The sequence below is a fragment of the Rosa chinensis genome, chromosome 7, assembly GCF_002994745.2.
Source record: "Rosa chinensis cultivar Old Blush chromosome 7, RchiOBHm-V2, whole genome shotgun sequence".
In the NCBI taxonomy this organism is placed as follows: domain Eukaryota; kingdom Viridiplantae; phylum Streptophyta; class Magnoliopsida; order Rosales; family Rosaceae; genus Rosa; species Rosa chinensis.
The window spans coordinates 57,608,396-57,626,980 of record NC_037094.1 but is presented as its reverse complement, the minus strand read 5'-3'; the positions used below and the strand labels follow the sequence as shown (position 1 = coordinate 57,626,980).

At 35.9% G+C, this 18,585-nt stretch overlaps 2 protein-coding genes across 3 annotated transcripts; one reads left to right on the top strand and one right to left on the bottom strand.

Moving 5' to 3' along the window:
- Positions 1 to 9,756, top strand: LOC112180270 (protein odr-4 homolog). Its single transcript, XM_024318798.2, has 11 exons — positions 1 to 176; positions 266 to 472; positions 638 to 733; positions 1,299 to 1,387; positions 1,490 to 1,618; positions 3,066 to 3,186; positions 4,004 to 4,082; positions 4,189 to 4,298; positions 5,824 to 6,002; positions 7,720 to 7,816; positions 9,276 to 9,756. The coding sequence occupies exons 1-11, from the start codon at positions 93 to 95 to the stop codon at positions 9,579 to 9,581; spliced, it is 1,497 nt and encodes a 498-aa protein (XP_024174566.1). The 5' UTR covers positions 1 to 92; the 3' UTR covers positions 9,582 to 9,756.
- Positions 9,757 to 15,059: 5,303 nt separating this feature from the next.
- On the bottom strand, positions 15,060 to 18,585 carry LOC112179864 (F-box/kelch-repeat protein At3g06240). 2 transcript variants are annotated; one of them, XM_024318353.2, is made up of 6 exons: positions 18,406 to 18,585; positions 17,008 to 18,302; positions 16,519 to 16,872; positions 16,323 to 16,371; positions 15,602 to 15,811; positions 15,060 to 15,461 (listed from the first exon to the last, which is right to left on the bottom strand). In XM_024318353.2, exons 2-5 carry the CDS (start codon positions 18,286 to 18,288, stop codon positions 15,702 to 15,704), a joined length of 1,794 nt encoding a protein of 597 aa, XP_024174121.1. In that variant the 5' UTR covers positions 18,289 to 18,302; positions 18,406 to 18,585; the 3' UTR covers positions 15,060 to 15,461; positions 15,602 to 15,701. The 2 variants fall into 2 exon arrangements, with proteins under 2 accessions (XP_024174121.1, XP_024174120.1); XM_024318352.2 differs by having other exon boundaries at positions 17,008 to 18,585.

The following is an 18,585-nucleotide window of genomic DNA, read 5'->3' as shown; positions in this document are numbered from 1 at the left end:
TAAATAGCTAACACCCAATGTGAGTCAAAGTTTTCAAAGTTGACTAGTGAACAAAAACTCCAACCCCTCCGCTGAAGAAGCTCAGACCAGTAATGGTGAAAGCAGTGATCGGAGAGGAAACCCAGCTCAAACTAGCCGAGGCTCGCCTCGAGCAATCCTCTTCTACCCCAGCCCAGGTTCCCTCTCTCTCTCTCTCTACCAATACAATCAATCATCCACACGATTCTCAAATTCACCGTCTTTTTCTGTTTGTTGTGCGATTCAGGTGGGGCTCATCATAGGCAAGCTCAGCTCTACCCTCGACCGAGGCTTCGTCTTTGATTTGGTCCCGACTCCGCCTAACGACGCCGGAGCTCCGCCTTGTTCCCTCGTCGAGCCCGATAAGAGAAAGGGCCCCAAGCCCAAATCTCAGTCCTCTGATTCCTACTCTCTCTCAATTGACAAGGATTGGGTCGCCGAACATGCTCGTCAGGTCTGTCTACACGATGTTCCTATATGCATACATGCATTGCTAATTTGTTATCTTGTTTGCATGTAAGGAATCTAGAATTTGATCTCATTTTCGGGGTTTCGACGATTTTTCTTGTGTCTCTGTAACCAGGGTTTTGACTGCATTTTGTGTTTATTGATATTGTAGGTGTCAAGAATGTTGGTGGGTGGCATGAAGGTGGTTGGGATTTACATTTGGATTAGCGATAATGCATTCAAGAATTCAAACATTGTGCTTTGCCAGGTAGTATTTTGGCCCTGGATTGGACAGTGATGTTTTCTTAGTATATATGTATGTTGTTTAACAGGTTGTGAGTACCGATCTTCATAGGCTGTATGTACTTTTTGATGTAGATAATATGTTTGTGAAGCAATGCTGTACCGGAGAGTCACTCGATGAGCTTTCTTTGTGTGATTAGTTACTGTGGAAGTATGTAGGAAGAGAGGAGATTGCTAGGTTGAATGCTGTTTAGCTCTTCAATGTTGGATTTTGATATGTTGTTTAAGACCTATCAAATCCTATCCATGAAATTTGCTAAGTTAACCTCTGGTTTTAGTTGGCACACCCTTTTCATCTTCTAAAACCTAATATAATAGAAAATCTGACCACATATAATCTGTGTAGAATTCATTTGGTTCTCTATGATCAAATCCTTATGAAAACCTGATGGAGAGATTGTTCCTGGCTTATTTGTTGCAAATAATACATTGGATATATGGACTCCAATATTCATTTGAAATATATCCCATGCTTGTTCTGAACAAAAAGAAAATTATTTTTGTCTTCATTAATGAAAAGGCCCTTGCAGACTGTAATGGGAGTTGCCAAAGCTGCGCCGCTCTCTGAGAGTGATTGGGATGAGAGACTTCTTATTCACATTTGCTATAGTCCAAGGAGGTAACTTTCCTATCTGAACTCAAGTATTGTTTCTCGTTCCAATATGCTCTCTTAATATTGTTGAAGGCTATTGCAGGCTCACTAACAAGTTTATTTGTGTAGATGGACATGTCGAAATTGTATGGTGACTTCAAATATTACATCAAGCAGCCTAAGACCTTGTGACTTCAAAATGGGAAGGGTCCTAACTTCCCTTCAAAGATTTAGGTGCATGTACAACTTTGATATTAGGTATGGTATTTTTCTAAAATTGATATGTCTTTATATTTAACTTAAAAATTGCTTCTGAAAAAGATGTATTATCATTGTCATTGGACCATGAAGCCAGAATTTATTATCTCTTTCTACTGTTTCTAGGTGAAGATTAGGGGGAACTATGATAGTTTCTTTGCATTTGAATGAGCTATATGAAAATGAGTAGCCTAGGTTCCTGAAAGTTCTATCTATCAGAAATCATCTGCTATATTTATTGCGCTATAATCACATTTATCTAGATCTTAGAATTCATTGTTTTTCTTCAATGAAAGGTGATTATGAAATCCCTTTTCCATCATGGGTCCTACAAAACAGAGGCATAGAAAAATCAATGAAGTTGAAAGGAAAAAGAAAAAACAACTTTTGAAACGCCTCGTGCAGTCGTGCCATTTCCCCCCCTTTCTCAGTGGAAACACTCATTTGACTGGTTGATAGAATTCACTAATGTAAAAGTAACTTGCATGCTGATGATTTGACTATCAAGCACATAAATGTCTAACCAAAATTATATTGGAGTCCTTAATCATTTACAAGTATTGATCATATACAAGTTCAGCCACAGACCTTATAAATTTGTCATTTCAGTTGATTTTTTATGCATTATGGAGGCATATCCAAAGTCGACATTGGAGGTGATCCTCTATTCTTTCCTTGTCTGTTGTACTCTATTTGGCTTGGTTATATCAGGCTTATACCTGAGCCACTTGATATGATCTCATAGGACTGAGAATAATATCTTAGTAAATAATAGGATCTGTATTTCCTTTAGTGATACCTCATTGACTAGCTCTAGAATGTGGTCTCATGGTAGAGTTATGTATTCCAGGTTACCTATATCTCACAAGCATGCTGATGATTTGACTATCAAGCATATAAATGTCTAACCGAAATTATATTGGAGTCCTTCTTTATCATTTACAAGTATTGATCATATACAAGTTCAGCCACAGACCTTATAAATTTGTCATTTCAGTTGATTTATTTTTTGTGCATTATGGAGGCATATCCAAAGTCGACATTGGAGTTGATCCTATATCGCCTCGTGCAGTCGTGCCATTTCCCCCCCTTTCTCAGTGGAAACACTCATTTGACTGGTTGATAGTTCATTAATGTTAAAGTAACCTGCATGATCATATACAAGTTCAGCCACATACCTTATAAATTTGTCATTTCAGTTGATTTTTTTTTTTTTTTTGCATTATGGAGGCATATCCAACGTTGACATTGGAGTTGATCCTCTATTCTTTCCTTGTCTGCTGTACTCTATTTGGCTTGGTTTATCAGGCTTATACTTGAGCCACTTGATATGATCTCATAGGACTGAGAATAATATCATAGTAAATAATAGGATCTGTATTTCCTTTAGTGATACCTCATTGACTAGCTCTAGAATGTGGTCTCATGGTAGAGTTATGTATTCCAGGTTACCTATATCTCACAAGAATTCATCAAATGTTCAGACTATGAGTGAAGCTCTTCGTCATGAAATTTCAATTCATGCTAAATATTTAAAAAGTGCAAAAGCCATGCTGGATGGAAATTTGGTAAGTAGTTTATTGTCATGACGAGCAACATTTGAAATTGGTTTATTTATCTCCTCACTTGTTACAGTTCTCTGCACAATTTTTTTTGTTCTTTTCCTAAAACACTTATGTGAATATGGAAAAGCTGCAACCTGCCTATGTTTGTTGATGCGCTGGATGACCTTATTCTGTCATATGTTGATGTCTCTGATGGTACAATGATTTACCAAACATATAATTTGGAGTCGAAAAGATGTTATCTCAACCTCAGTTGTTTTCTTCTTTAGAAGGAAGAACTTTCTAACATATTTCGATTAATATGGAATCTTTTGGTGTGGAGTTAATTAATTTCACCTCCAGTTTGAATTGATGCATTCTAAATCAAGTGTCAGTTTAGTATTTTTTCTTTTCTTTTCATTTTCTGTTTTTATTTTGTAGGTTAGTGACTAGGCAATATTAGGAAAATTGAAGGAGAAAAAGCAGAGGGAGGGAGAGAAAATGTATATAGAATGGTACATAAAGTTGACAGTAAAAACAACTTGAAGTAGACTACGTTTTTTTCCTTCATTTTTTGTTGTTTCATAGATTGTCCTTCATATTTCCTTTCTGGTCCCCTTTTCTCCCTTGTTTCAGTCTTGTATTTTCCTTTGTCTCTAACTAACAGTTGAAATCTAGAACCAAAATCAAAAGTGTGAGAAACTGGTCTCTAATTCTTACCTTAGGCGTAAATTAATTATTGTGCTTTTTCCCTTGCCAGAATCATCTGTCATCAATTTCTAGGTTGACTTTTCTAACCTCAACTCTTATACATGTGTTTCTGTCTTGCATAAAATTTTAGGTTGTACACAATGATCTATGCACATCAGATGGTTTGCATGAAGTAGAATTGCTGTTACCATTTGTGGAAGATACTGAAGGTATGTTTATATATCCCTTAATTTGTTTAGTTTTCATCTTTTTTCTTTTTGTGATGTCATTACAACTTTAAGTTTTTATTCTAACATTTGTCTATATCGCGTAAAGTATGCAGCCAAAAAGATGCTCTTGGTGTTCTTGCTTTTAGTGGTTCTGTTTGTTCCTTTGCATACTTAAATATTCGAGAACCAATTTCACAAGCTGTTGCTGATATAAAGGTACAGAATAGGAAATAACTATTTATTCTTTGGTCTTGATTTTAAGAATGAGATGATTTATTGATTTAGTTTTCCAAGGTAATTTAAATTCACACTTATCATCACACAAAAGGCTGTCACTTTTGATTTTACAATGATTCTTTTAATATAAGGGTATACAGCAGGCCATCACTTTAGATTCTTTGATCTTGATTTTAGAATGAAATTAGTTATTGGTTTAGTTTCTCAAGTTAATTTGATTTCACATTTATCAACAGTTAACTATAATGCATATTCCTTTGGTAAAGTGCGCATGCTTGTTAGAAGTAAGAATCATGTAGGACTGGACTGTATATTACAAATATATATTCATTGGATGAAATAAATAAAAATCTATTCTTTCATTTAATTGATCACATCTTTATGTGCCTTGCACTACATTTACTTCTAGGACCAACAGGGACTAGTAGGAATGGTCAGGCCCATGGTTTGCTCAACCCAATCTCCCCAACCCACTTTTCAGACCCAGGTTCGATACTGGGGCTCCTGATAAACCCTACAATCTTTAGGAGATAGGAAACTCTAACTAATAGCTAGTTACATTTAGGGGGATAGAAGCTCAGACCACATGGGAGGTTCTGGGTATTGAAAAAAAGAAAAAGAACAAGTACATTCACTTCTAGTGGATGGTGTCCAGGATATGTTTTGAAACACTTGAGCACCCTTAATGGTTCATAATTATGTAAGCTTTGTTTCTTAAACTAACTTTTTAATGTATTCAATTTAATTTGCTAGATAAAGTTGTTGGGGTGTGCAAATTCGAGTGTCATATTTTCAGTTTTGTTGCCAAACCATAAGATTACTAGGTTTGGCTAAGTAGGGTTTGGGAGCAAAATTTCTCTCACATGCATATTGGTTTCAGCTGTCAATCAAAAGGGGTAATACCACGGAAGCCTTTAAACATCAAGAGAAGCTGTGTTATATATTATATTTTAATTCCAATCTACTGAAACTAATAGGTGGATGGGATGATTGAATCAATTATTTATTATTAGACTTCAGCATAAAGCCAGAAATATATTGCAATGTACTGCATATATGCCAATATGCTGTAATAAAATAAATTTTAATTTCACTGCATTGAAACCAGTAGGTAGATTGACAATTGAAACAATTCGCTGTATCAAATAGGTACAAATGTACTAGTGGAGATCTTAGGGTCCATATAAATAAGGAGTGTTTCTTTTCTATGATATTCAAATATACTCAAAGCTTTGTTTGCTTTTGATGAAGCATTCTTGCATTCTTGCATGTTGGAGATGGTCACGCGGACAGATTGACTTCAGATATAGTAAAAGTAGAACTTCTGCAATGCATAGTGTAAAATTTAAATTATATTAATACATACCATTGCTCTTTAGTTATGACTAAATTTTTGTTTTGCACCGACCTTGATATTTCTGTGATACTGTATTTTGTTAGTTTTACTCCTCATGGCCATTCCTCACCTACTGTAGAATCTTGAATTTCTTATATATTTTTGCAGGATGATATTATCACAAGTCTGCAAAGTAGACTAGATATCATCTGTGATGAGGCAGATGGAGAGACAGGTCCAATTGACACTGGCATCGAGAAAGCAAGAGATGATGCTGATAGCCAGGAAGTAGGAGATGGGATATCCAGTGGGACACCCGTATCCCAAATTGTACTTCAATCATTAAGGTTTGTTATGCTTATTTAATTCAGTAAAACAAGATCATTCGCAATGAACTTGATAATATGTTGTGTCATTTTTATTCACCTGTTATTATACATATTTTCTGTACATTACATTACAGAAAAATGCTTCATTTATTTTCTTTTAATAAAACTGAAGCAGGTCAATATCTCATCTTTTTCATATGTTGCACAATCTCCCCGCATCCACTCATTAGGTGTAGTTTATATAAAACAGGGAAATACCAAAGTACTTTCTTTTAAGATTATATACTACGTTTCCCTTGAAGGTGCAACTCATTTTTCTTGCACTATCACCTTACTTTGATAGTGTTTGTGGGTTATTTGTTTCATGTAGCAAAATATTGAAATCAGTTAAGGCTAAGAGCATCTCCAACGGTGCTCCCTATTTTTTCATCATTTTTATTAAAAAAATAGCTAAGATTTATATTAGGAGCTACTTTTAGGGAACCAAAAAATCTTGCTCCAAATTATAAGGAGCCACAATTTACTATTCTCTTTTTAAGTTTAATATTTATACTTCATAATTATGGCAAACAAATCATAAAATAAAAAAATTGGAAATTTAAATAGGGAATTAATTGATTAATGTACTAGGGAGCCATTTTCTCTCTCTCCTCAGATTTAGGAGCACCTAGTGATTCCCCTATTTAAGGAGCACACATACAGATCATGGTTGGAGCTTTTTTTTTTCCCTGGCTTTCCCTAAATTTTGTGTAAGGAGCTCAATTAGGGAGCGCATTGGACATGCTGTAAAGTATATGTTAGACTGGTAGCAAGGTTCCTTTCGTTGGAAGCATCAGGCAAATACGGATGGTGAACTCGTCTTCCTTCTTATCTTTGATATTTCCCGACTACCATCCATATGTCCCCGAAATACCAGAGATTATTAAGGAATTTGCTCATTTTGAGAAGTAAGATGAGGAAGAAGATTTATTGTCACCATCTGTGACCCTTCTTTCATTCTGCTAGCTCTGTTCTATAATATGATTGGGAGAATTGAGTTCTTTTTCTTCTGATGCGTGATTTGTAAAAATAGCTGGGTGAGTCCGGGTTTTCGTAAAGTAAGCTGAGTCACTGACTGTTCAGTATCTACAATTGTTTGAGCTAGATGGTTTAGACTTCTAGTTGTTTGGACTGTTTCTAGATGGACCCCTCTTGGGGCCTCTTTTATTTATATTTTTGATTATGGCTACTCTGATCTGTTTTTAGTACAGGCATTTATGGTTGTAATGGCCTACTCTGATTTCTTATTTCCTTTTGGTCTGTATTACTTTGGTTTCTGATGTAATGGGTGTTTTCTTTCTGTACTGATGTTATGGGCTCTTTTTTTGTCGCAAAAAAGTGGGGTCACAGTTTATTAATTACAAGGGTTCAATGGTTTAATTTTACGATTTTCTTCATAATTCTAGTTAATCTCTAACGGTTTTCTCAAGTAAACTCACTTTTAAACCTAGGACTGTTTTGTAAATATAAATGGATTTGTCATCCGTGTTTTGTACCCCCAATGTTGAAAGTAAATTATGCACAAATCATCCTTTATAAAAGTAACTCCCGACATTTTCTTGATATCAGTATATCTGTCAAGATATCCTTAAATTTTAGTGTAATTTATTTGTCACAGCCATTTTGTATATTGATTGTTAGTGAATTGTAACTGCACTCTGTCAAACTGACCACATTTGTTATGCATTTGAAACAGAAAAGCATGCGGTCTTTCACTTCCTCGTCGAGTCTTTATTCCTTGGTTGGCTGGCACATTTGTGTGTGACTACCTACAACCATCCGAGACATTTGAGGTTTGTGGTTCTGACTTGATCACTACTTCTGCTTATACCAAAATAAAAGAAAAACATCACTACGCTCTTTACAAGGTAGTGCATCTCCATAGAATTTATGCTTCTTGATTTATTTTTATCCATAACAGATTTTCTAAATTAGAACTTTAATGCTAAAGATAAAACACCACATTTTCTTTGGCGTTTTTGAACTTGGCCATTGAGATTGAATGCGTTTTCGGGATTTTGAACCGGAGGATGGGGTTTGGATGCATTTGAGGCCTTTGGAATCAGGGTAGTTTTGAGAGAGTGACTTGGCCTTATGGTTCTGGCCTTCTGGGAGATGGAGAAAATCTGAAAAAGGAAGAAGAGGACTGGTTGCAGAAGAGTTCATAAGGGAAGGATGATGTAAAACAAAGTGAACTTTGGTGCTAAGGCAAGATTGATGATCCATAAAAGTGAGTTGATCTTGTGCAATCCTAGTTTGAGGTCTAAACAACTAGTAAAACCTGCCAAAATTATTTGAAGTCCACTCCTTGTAAGCTATCAAGAGCTGCTGAAGTGAATATATTGCGCAGATGAAATAGAATCAACACATGCAATTAGAGAGAGCTATGCCACGAAGTGGAACAAGCTAAATATTGCTCAAACTAAATAATGAAAGAAAACCTACTTCTGCAGTGAGTGTGTTTTCCATTATTATTTTGATTTATTTATTTATATTTTGAAATAAAGAATAAAAGCACTGGAGCTTAATGTTTCCATTTTAAAAGGGAAGATCAATTCTCTGTTAATTCCCTCTCTGGAAAATAAAAGGTTTATGGTTATTGCCACTGCTGGGGAACAAAGATTAGGGCATTGTATATATTATTCTATTCACCTGTAAATCTGCACCTTCTGCTAAGTTTTGTCTTACCTTAATATCTCTGGCTACACTCCAGGATCTCAGTCTTTCTTGAATTAGATTTGAACCCTTGAATTGCACTCTCCAAAATTCTAGTTTACATCCATTTTGAGTGATTCGATCTTTTGTGGCATTCAGTATATGTCATTTTAATCTCCAATTTATATAGATGTTTATTCTCTTTTCAGACAATCTCGTATTTCTATTGCGGGAATGTCAGTTTGAAACACAGATTTGCTTGAATCTGAAGTTTAAATTCACAGATTGGCAACATGTCCCATTTAGGTATTAAAGGATACGTATGTTTGGAGTCTTGACTGCCACTGAAAGCTGGTATTTTCATATACCCTATATAAATCCGTGTGAGAAGCTTGTAAATTTTGTAATATCAGTTTGTGGAGTTGTTGCGGGTTAAGGAAAAAACATTACAGTAGTACCATTTTCTGGTTCTGAATAGGCAGAATAGCTCTCCTGTGGACTAGGTTTTAATTAATATGAACTTTTTATTCCCTTTTATGTTGATTCTAGTACAAACTCCTCTCATAGTTCTGACCTATGATTTTCATGCTCACTTAGGTTCTAAAAGATCGTTGTGTGGAGTTGTTATCTATGGAAGTTCCAACAGATGCCTCAAAAATCTTGGAACCAGAAAGAGAAGCCCCCTCTGCAGTCACCAAATCCTTTTGGGATGTGGCGGTGCCTCTTTCCACAGCATCTAGCTCCTGTTTGGAAAAGGGTGGACCTGACGCATCAAGGGGTGAAAGTAGCCAAAAATCAACCGACACCACCGATGCCAAAATCACTCCTAACATCATAGCTGCTGCTGTATTCCTTATCGTGGCTATCATTGTAGGATACATTCTAGTATCTGTCAAGTCATAGGTCAATCGAAGCCTTGGTTTGTACAAATTTGGTGCCTTTTGTTATCCTATGAAAGTGATTAATTTCTTTTTACTGAGAACTGTAGTGAGTAGCCTTGCATAAATGATACTAGCAAAACACACCCGATGGGTGTGAATAATTAATTAAATGGATGTGAGAAAATTTATAAAAAAAAGTGGGAGTTATTACAAGTAGTGGAAAGTTTTTTCATGAGTGAAATGCACAGTGGAAATTAACATTACATTAATGTTGGGAGGTAATTAACACATGTAAGTAGTAGAGTTTGACGTACCTTAACCTCTTTCCAAATTCCTTCCATCACATCATCACCACGATGTACTTTAAGTTCTAGGCTTGCTAGTTTAGTAAGCGTCAATGTTTGTTGAATGTTTAATGAGTGATGCTATCTTATGTACCATCCTTTCTTATCTGCCTATAGTTGGTAGAGAATAGGTGTGTTATGTGGTTCTCTGGCTTGAGATCAATGACAACGGGATATGATTCCTTATTCAAAAAAACTTTCGTACAATCTGAAGCAATTGTGATTTAAGCTGGCCTATCCTTTCCCCACCATCTGGAAAATTTTTTGATTAAATTGAATGTGTACTTTGACATTTGTATTCCATTATGGAATGCCTTTGCTCTGTCCTCGTGTGACTTTACTCATTTGCTTATTGACTTGCTCTTCCATTATTGATGATGCTACCACCTTTATCAAGTGGGGTTGCCCTTCTAACCCGAAGGGCTTGGGGGCGTCTTCACCGAAATGAAGAAACCAAGCCAACAACTGCATCATTTAGATATCACATGCTCTTCCATTATTTAGATATCACATTAACATAATAAAATGTCATGAGAAAGTTTAACAATACTTCCTAGGCATTGAGGTGGCCAGATCAGAGGAAGGCATTTTCATACCTTTCCTTTTAGATGTCTTAGACCTACTCACGCTTGCATACACCTATGGAGCAGAATCAAAAGTTAGCAAAATATCACAATCAAGTGCCTACTAATAGAGAGATATCAAATACTAGTTGGCGGACTCATCTATCTCTCTCACACTTGTCCTGATATTGCATATGCTGTGAGTGTGGTGAGCCATTTCTTGCATGCTCCAAGTGAAAAACCACATGAATGCAGTATATCGCATTCTCGGTTAATTGGCAAAGGAATCATATTTTCTAAAAATAATTATTTGGAGGTGGCTGGATACACTGATGCTGATTGGGTCAGATGTATCACTGATAGAAGATCAACCTCAAGATACTTCACATTTGTGGAAGGTAACCTTGTTACATGAAGGAGTAAGAAACCAAAAGTAGTTGCCAGATCTAGTGCGAAGGCAAAAAAGAATGGCCTAAGGTGTATGTGAAATATTATAGCTACGTAATTTACTAAAGGATTTAGGGTTCAAGCCCAAACGGGCTATGAATCTATTTTGTGACAGCAAGGCAGCCCATCAATATTGCACATAATCATGTTGAAGTGGATAGACACATTATCAAAGAAAAGCTGGATTAAGAGATCATTAATATACCCCATGTGAAGACCAAAGATCAACTTGTAGATATTCTAACAAAGTTGTTTCTAGTAAGGTATTCCACAGCTCAATTGACAGTGGGCATTCAAGATATCTATGCACCAACTTGAGGGAGAGTTTTGACATGAGCTGTATCAATTAACTTTATTATGATTATTTTGTGTATCAATTAGCATTAGTCTCATAGTTAACTTAGATATGGATGTAATACTATATAAAACTCCTTGAGAGATGAATAGAGATATCACATTATTCCCAAGGCATAATTGCTAAAATACCCCCTAAACTTAGCAATAATTGTCAATTTACATCCTCAACTTGCAATTGTGAAAATTAACACCCCAAACTTGGCGAAAATTGCCAATTTGCACCCCTCCGTCAAATTCAACGTTTTCCATCAAAATATGAGGTGTAATATAGTCATTTTATATTTATTTCTTTGAACAATAAAAATAAATGAAAAATAATTCTTTAGAGGGAGATTCATGCCCTTCCATCTACTTATTTATTTAATTTTTTTGTACAATTTCATTCATGATTTATTTACTCCTTCATTCATGATTTTTTTTTTTTTTTTTGCAAAATTATGTCATTTTATTATTTCAATAAGAAAAATTAAGTGGAAAAATAAAAAATTTAGCAATGAATCGAATTGATGAATTTTTTTTTTTTTTTGGCAATTAACATAGTCAATCTTTATAAACCAAAATAAAGTAGTTCATAAATTCGATTCGTGCTAAATTTTTATTTCTCCACTTATTCTCTTATTGAAATAATAAAATGCAAGCATAATTTTACAAAAAAAAAAATCATGAATGAATGAGTAAATAAGTTGATGGAAGGGCATGAATCTCCCTTTAAAAAATTAATTTTCATTTATTTTTATTACTGAAAGAAATAAATTAAAATTACAAAAAAAATATAAATTGACCATATTAGCCTTCATATTTGGATGGAAAACTTTGAATTTGACAGAGGGGGTGCAAATCGGCAGTTTTCACCAAGTTTAGGGAGTTAATTCTCGCAATTGCAAGTTTGGAGTGTAAATTGATAATTATTGCTAAGTTTAGGAAGTATTATGGCAATTATACATATTCCCAAATACCTTTTGATACTTTTAACTCTAGTTATTGCTTATGAAATCTAAGAAGACTATTTCAATCTGTAACTATATATTATAGTGAAACTTCAACCCTAAGCTATTGAAAACATGAAAAACTAAAATTTGGGTAAGATATACAACTTCGTACTTTGATACAAACTGATGATCATAAATATTTTTCTTGCTAGCTATCTATTTGAACTTTCTTTTCGATTACTTGCTAAGAACAATATTAGGGTTGTGCATTTGGGGACTTTGAGTGTTGAGTTACATGATGAAAAGGGTTGGTGTTCATAAGAAACTTGCCATATAAGTAACAGGCCTGTGTGAAAGGATACAAATCTAGTCTCTAGTCTATATATACCAATTAAGCAAAGATATAATTGTTCAAGGAAGAATAGTTTAAACATATATGATTTTGATACACCCATATTCACATTATTTTCATTTCTAGTATACTAAAGTGGATTGGTACCCTGGCTGCCTACCACACGTAATTTTAAAACTGAGGAAAAAGTGGAACCCTAATTTTAAAAGCTTGCAATTCAACTCTTACTAGCTAGCTAGAAGGTTGCTTGTTCATTTGGGTTGGAGCTATTTAGATTGATATCCTAATTTTCTCAGATAAAATTAAAACACTATCTCTATGTATACCTCAGAGTGCAAAGTGTATGAATAATAATCAGGTCATACAAGATACAACTAGTTAACCGTATATATAGTCTGTAGTACTGGTTGTGATTAACTCACCCTGTTTCAGGCAAAATATATATAAGATATAAGATCAATACCTATTTTTGGCTATATATATGTATATATCATCCTCGTGATTTAATTTATTCAGCCTTTATTAGTGCCCTTAATCCTTAACAGAGGTTCGATTGTTGCAATGTCATATATATTAGGTCGTGCAAGTTCCATAACAAAATGAAGGAGCTAGCTAGCATGATTAGCTAGTGAAATTAAGGGAGACAACCAGAAGATATGAGAGATGGCATGCATGGGAAAGGATATGGAGTTGCCTTGAGTGATGATTAATTATGAGTTAATGAGACCACAAGAAAGATGAGGGAATTGTTGTTCACCATTGAGCTCTTTTGTAATGACGGGTTTACTTTTTTTAATACTTGATGTCTGAAGTGAGATTTTGTAAATTCGACCAAAAAGAATCTCATCAGGTGTGCAAGTCGACTCAGCAATTAAGCAAATTATATGACTCAACTGAAAGTGTATGCCAAACCAACTGCGCATGAGTGTGTATATGACTCAACTGAAAGTGTATGCCAAACCAACTGTGCATGAGTGTGTATCTATCTTTTTTCTGTTTGACAAACTCATAATAGTGTAGGAAGCCGATCATTAATTGTTCAAAAAACAAGAAGAGTTCTCTACGGTATATTAGGGGTAGCCATGCCGAGTGAGTCATTGTGTGTCAAAGCTTAGGGCTGAAAAAGCATGAAAGAAAAAGCCTCATCAAACCATTTCTGGATTGAGCATTCAATCTGGTCAACATTATTGATGGATGAATCAAGCCTTTTTAGATTCGTACGTGGTGCATTGGCTATAAATACAGATATATATATATATATATATATATATCATGATCGAGGACCTTAACCAAGCCAGCATCTTAATTATTCCTCTAATCAATCCAGCAGCTTTGCAAATTAACCATGTCAGTCTTCAAGGGAAATTCCGTTCTCCTTCTTCTTGTTTTAGTACTGTTTTCTCTCCAGCATGGAACTGATTCACTAGGTAAACCCTTTGAATATTATCAACTCGTGATGCGATGGCCCAAAGCAGTTTATTACCATAAACCTGATGAGCCGTACAGGTGTGTAATGGAAGCAGATCGTGTGCCGTTGAGGTTTACCCTCCACGGCATGTGGGCCTCCAATTGGACTAATGTGGGAGATGGAATTGATTGTGATGAGGCTGGAACACCATTTCAGATAGACGAGGTATATTTATTTTAGTTGTGTGTCATAAAAATATATCTTTCCATATCACTTGTACATTTTCACTGGTGTAACAATTAAACTTTTTTGTAGATGATTAAACAATAGACATTGCAAGAACAACTAAAGCAAAGCTGGCCGACGTTACTGGATAACTATCCAACTGATATGAAATTTTGGCAACACGAGTATGATAAGCATGGCCAATGTAGCCAAGACACTACTACTCAGACTAAGTACTTCTCGTGCGCTCACAAGTTGTGGCAGGAATTGCAGGCTGTCTACCAAGCATTTGACAAAACTTACACCTACATCCAGCTAGCTCGAGCAAGCTATTGGAAAACGATTTGGCAGTAATTGGAAGGTTGTCATTCTTTGCAGAAAGGTGAATCTCTCACCTGGTGGTCGTGGACCAAAACAAATTCTACTTCTTTTGCATGAAATCGTATTCTGTTTCGATAACAAAGCAACGGAGAAGAATAGTTGCAACAGAAAAACAAATAGTGAGAACGCGAAAACTATATATAACCTTCATAAATTGAGTGGTGGAGTTATAAATAAAGTGTAAGCCCCTCGGCATAAGAATACTACATTATTGATCAAAATTAAAACAGAGAATTTAAAGATGTTATTGTATCTATGGTATCGTCCTACATTTCAATGAGAAGATTGAGTTAAAAGTATGGTTGTTATAACTTATTACAATGCTAGAATCCATTATATTTATCAAGAATGAAGGAAAGAGAAAAGAGTTACAAACTAGGAAACTGAATTGGGATACAATCTGAGGCATTCTAACAAATCAGGAGGACTGTAATAACAAAGCAGGCCTACCAAACTTCAGGAAAAAAGAGAACAGAACTTCCACTTTTCCAGATTAGAAATCCAATGTACAGTATATCAACAGGGTCCAAAAAGTATTGATCCATACATGGAAGATTTAAATGAACCTAGCCAAGTACAAGATAGTAATCTGAATGCATGATAAATGGGGTGACCAGAGCCAAAGAAATTTCAAATTTTAAGAATTCAGCAAGTCTGGCAGTTTGACAATACTGAGGATTGGTCTCATCAACAAATCCTTATATTGGTCCATGAAGAAAAGCACTCTCACATCCAGATTCCTTTTAGTTTCCAAACATTTGTAGCTGCACGAGCCAGAACCAGGCCAACCTTACTGTGGTAGGTCTTACAATAGGACTGAATGTGTCATCCAAGTCCCTGCTATTGACTAAACCCTTGAGCTAGTAACATAGTTTCATACCTTGGCACTGACCCATCTGGATTCAAAGAAAAATAGTATAAGATTTAATGGACTCCAAGAAAAGAACAAGGAAAACATTGAATCTAAAGACAAATATCTTATTCTTGATCAAACAGAAGCTATAATAATAGCCGTGTACTAAATTAATGCACGTACCAATCGAATAGGAAGGGGTATTCAGCAATCTTTTCCCAAGATTTGAGAGTTGTATCTTTGTAGTCAATTTTGTACAGTGCAAGTCGAGTTATGGGGAAGTTCATGCTAGTAATGCTTTCATCCAGAATATTGACTTTTTCTTCAGCTTTTTTCTTCTCTTCTCTTCTTCGGTCAGATACCCATAAAGGAGGCTCAAATGTGGCCTAACTCCTGCAGAGAACAGACAATGGCATTCTATTCAATAGTCCTTTCTTTTATTCGTAATAAGAGGAGAAGAATAACATTTATAGTCCGATGATCAGTAGATTATGCTTCAATTCGGCAGACAAAGATCAACGTTGGCAATCTAATCTTCACTCTCTATATGCTCAGCAAACCCATAACAAGAATTGGCATCTATGATATCTTATTTTACCAAGGAGATCTAATTGGTTGATTCATATACTTCATATCATACATATATAACCTTAATAAACTACAATTAATTTAGGGTATGCAGTACTTTGTATGTAAGAGCACTTAGATGCTACAAGATGCTGAATCAGTAATATATTCTTTTCAATTCAAAGAGACCGAGATCAACTGAAGAAAGATTCTCAACTTGTTGAAGTTCTAAGATTCTGATTTGCATGAGAAAAGCCAAATTAAAACCATAACCACTTGCAGCACATGTGAAATGAAACGAATTGTGAAAAGAACATATAAAATGAAAAGGACTTACGATTGCAGAAACCAAATATTTGGTTGCAGTTTAGAGCTCTTTGTGTTATCTGAGGACAATAAAAAATTGATACGAGTCATTATAATACACCAGAAAATACATATCCACTAAATCAAGACAAAATAAAAGTAAAATGATACATACCACCCGAAAAAAGAAGTTCAAACTGATAGAAAGAAGTGGGAAAATTAAATACCTCATAGTTCTTGCATGAAAATGATGAATCAACAAGGAGGGAAACACACTGGTAATAAGAACTCCTAAAAACCAACCGACTAACTTCAGCTTTGTACCCTGAAATTACACGAGACTGCAGATAATTCGTAAACTCGTTGAGCACATCCTCATGTGCCATACGAATGGACCCCACAACGGGAATGTGGGGCTCGATCTCCGGACCACCAAACTCGGCCCGGAGGCCCTCCATCACCTTCTTGACTCTGATAGACACTTCATCTGGCGGAATTGCCCAGACTGAATATGAGTGAGTCTTTTCCAAAATCGAGTGACTCAATGGAGAAGAAGTGTACTTGGAGTGAGAAATTTCAGCCTGCAAAATAGCTGAAGCATCTATAATTTGCACAGTACTACGTCCTTGAACCAAAATTAGAATTTCAGCGTCCTTATTGATACAAAGATTAGTAAGCATTAATTAAGAGATAAGAAACGGTGTAAGAAAGTGTACATTGCTAGAATCATCTCTCCTCCCAAGCCTGTTGCCTCCCAAGACCGAAACTATACTATTCACATAGACAACAGCTTTATAGTCATCATCTCGTACACTTTGAATGGGCAGGTGGTTGAGCTTTTTGGTACTCAGATTATAAAAAATTACGTGTCCATTTGTGTCAGCCAAAAGAATCTCATCGCTGTTCAAAAATGCTAATGGCTTTTCGGTAAGCTCGAATGCTATGTGTTTAGTCCAAGCACCCTTGGGACCACCAAGTTCATCCATCACCCATATTCCAAAAGATACACCTAATTTTGAAAAAGTATTTTGCAATCCAAAAAGAGAAATGGATTCATTCCACACTAGAAGGCGCATACCAAAAAAAAACTCGTTCCCATCATAAAAGCAATCCGGGAACAACATATCATGAAATACCTCATCCACTGGATCAAAGAATATGATCATCTTCCCAATGAATTGATCCTCCGGATAATCTGCTTCATATGCATGCAATTCCTTATGTTGCTCCTGTCCCGTCCAATAACACACATTCTTGAAGTACATCTGGAAAGTTTCGGGCCAAAGTATAGTAGTTTGTGTTTCTAAAGAATAAGTCTTGATCTCTCTCCAAGAATCTGAATCAGTACCCATGTGGGTGTATAATACCGCTTTGTAGGGATCATAGATGTAATATCCATTATCATCCCTTTCTCTACCAACAGGATAAGGACAACCAATTTTAACAACTTTGTAGCCCTTGGATTTAGGATCATAGCCAAATGCCACAGCATAATAATAGAACGCATATCCTTGCAGGTATGGATTGGGAGGCAGAAGCTTGGATTCCTGAATTGCTGGATTCCACAAAAACACCTCATCACCTGTTAGATCAACTAGACATATGATCCCATCACAATGGCCTACAATTTGCAGCGATTTGGAGCTAGTCTTCAGAGGAATCTCGACGTCCTCCGCCCCAGAAAAATAGCTATGCTCCTCATGTGCATGTTCACCACCATTATCAATATCGTTGCGAAATTTAAGAAATGAGAAAACCATTTCAGGCTCTTCAGCGTCCCTTGTGTCCTTACAGACTGAACGCTTCAAAAGGACGCTAGTTGTAGAGAGATTGTTGTGCATGGAATTGGAGAGGTGCTTAGCTACGAACCTGGGGTCGGTGATCAGAGCATACCACCTTTTAGAGACGCACTTGAATCGGATCAGAGTTTTGGGAGGCAGAGTTGATAGGATTTGCTTCACCACATCTTCAACAATATTTTTGCCACACTCTGCCATTCCCTTCTCGTTTTCTATCTCCATTTACACACAAGAAAAATTGACACCAGGTCAATATCAAATGCTATTTGTAAATGTTCAGACTAAATTAAGCAGTAGAAGAGCTCGTGGAGTTACCCGAGTCCTCAGAGAACAAAGGGACAGATAGAGATGGATATAGGATGGTATTAGGAATTGAGAATTGGGACGCAGATGGGACGATGAGAGTAGACTGAGCAGATTATTGTGTTCTCGTTTGAGGTCGTGTAGCAGCAAATCTAGGCTTCTCCGAGTCTATTCCTCTGTTCTGAGTTCAGA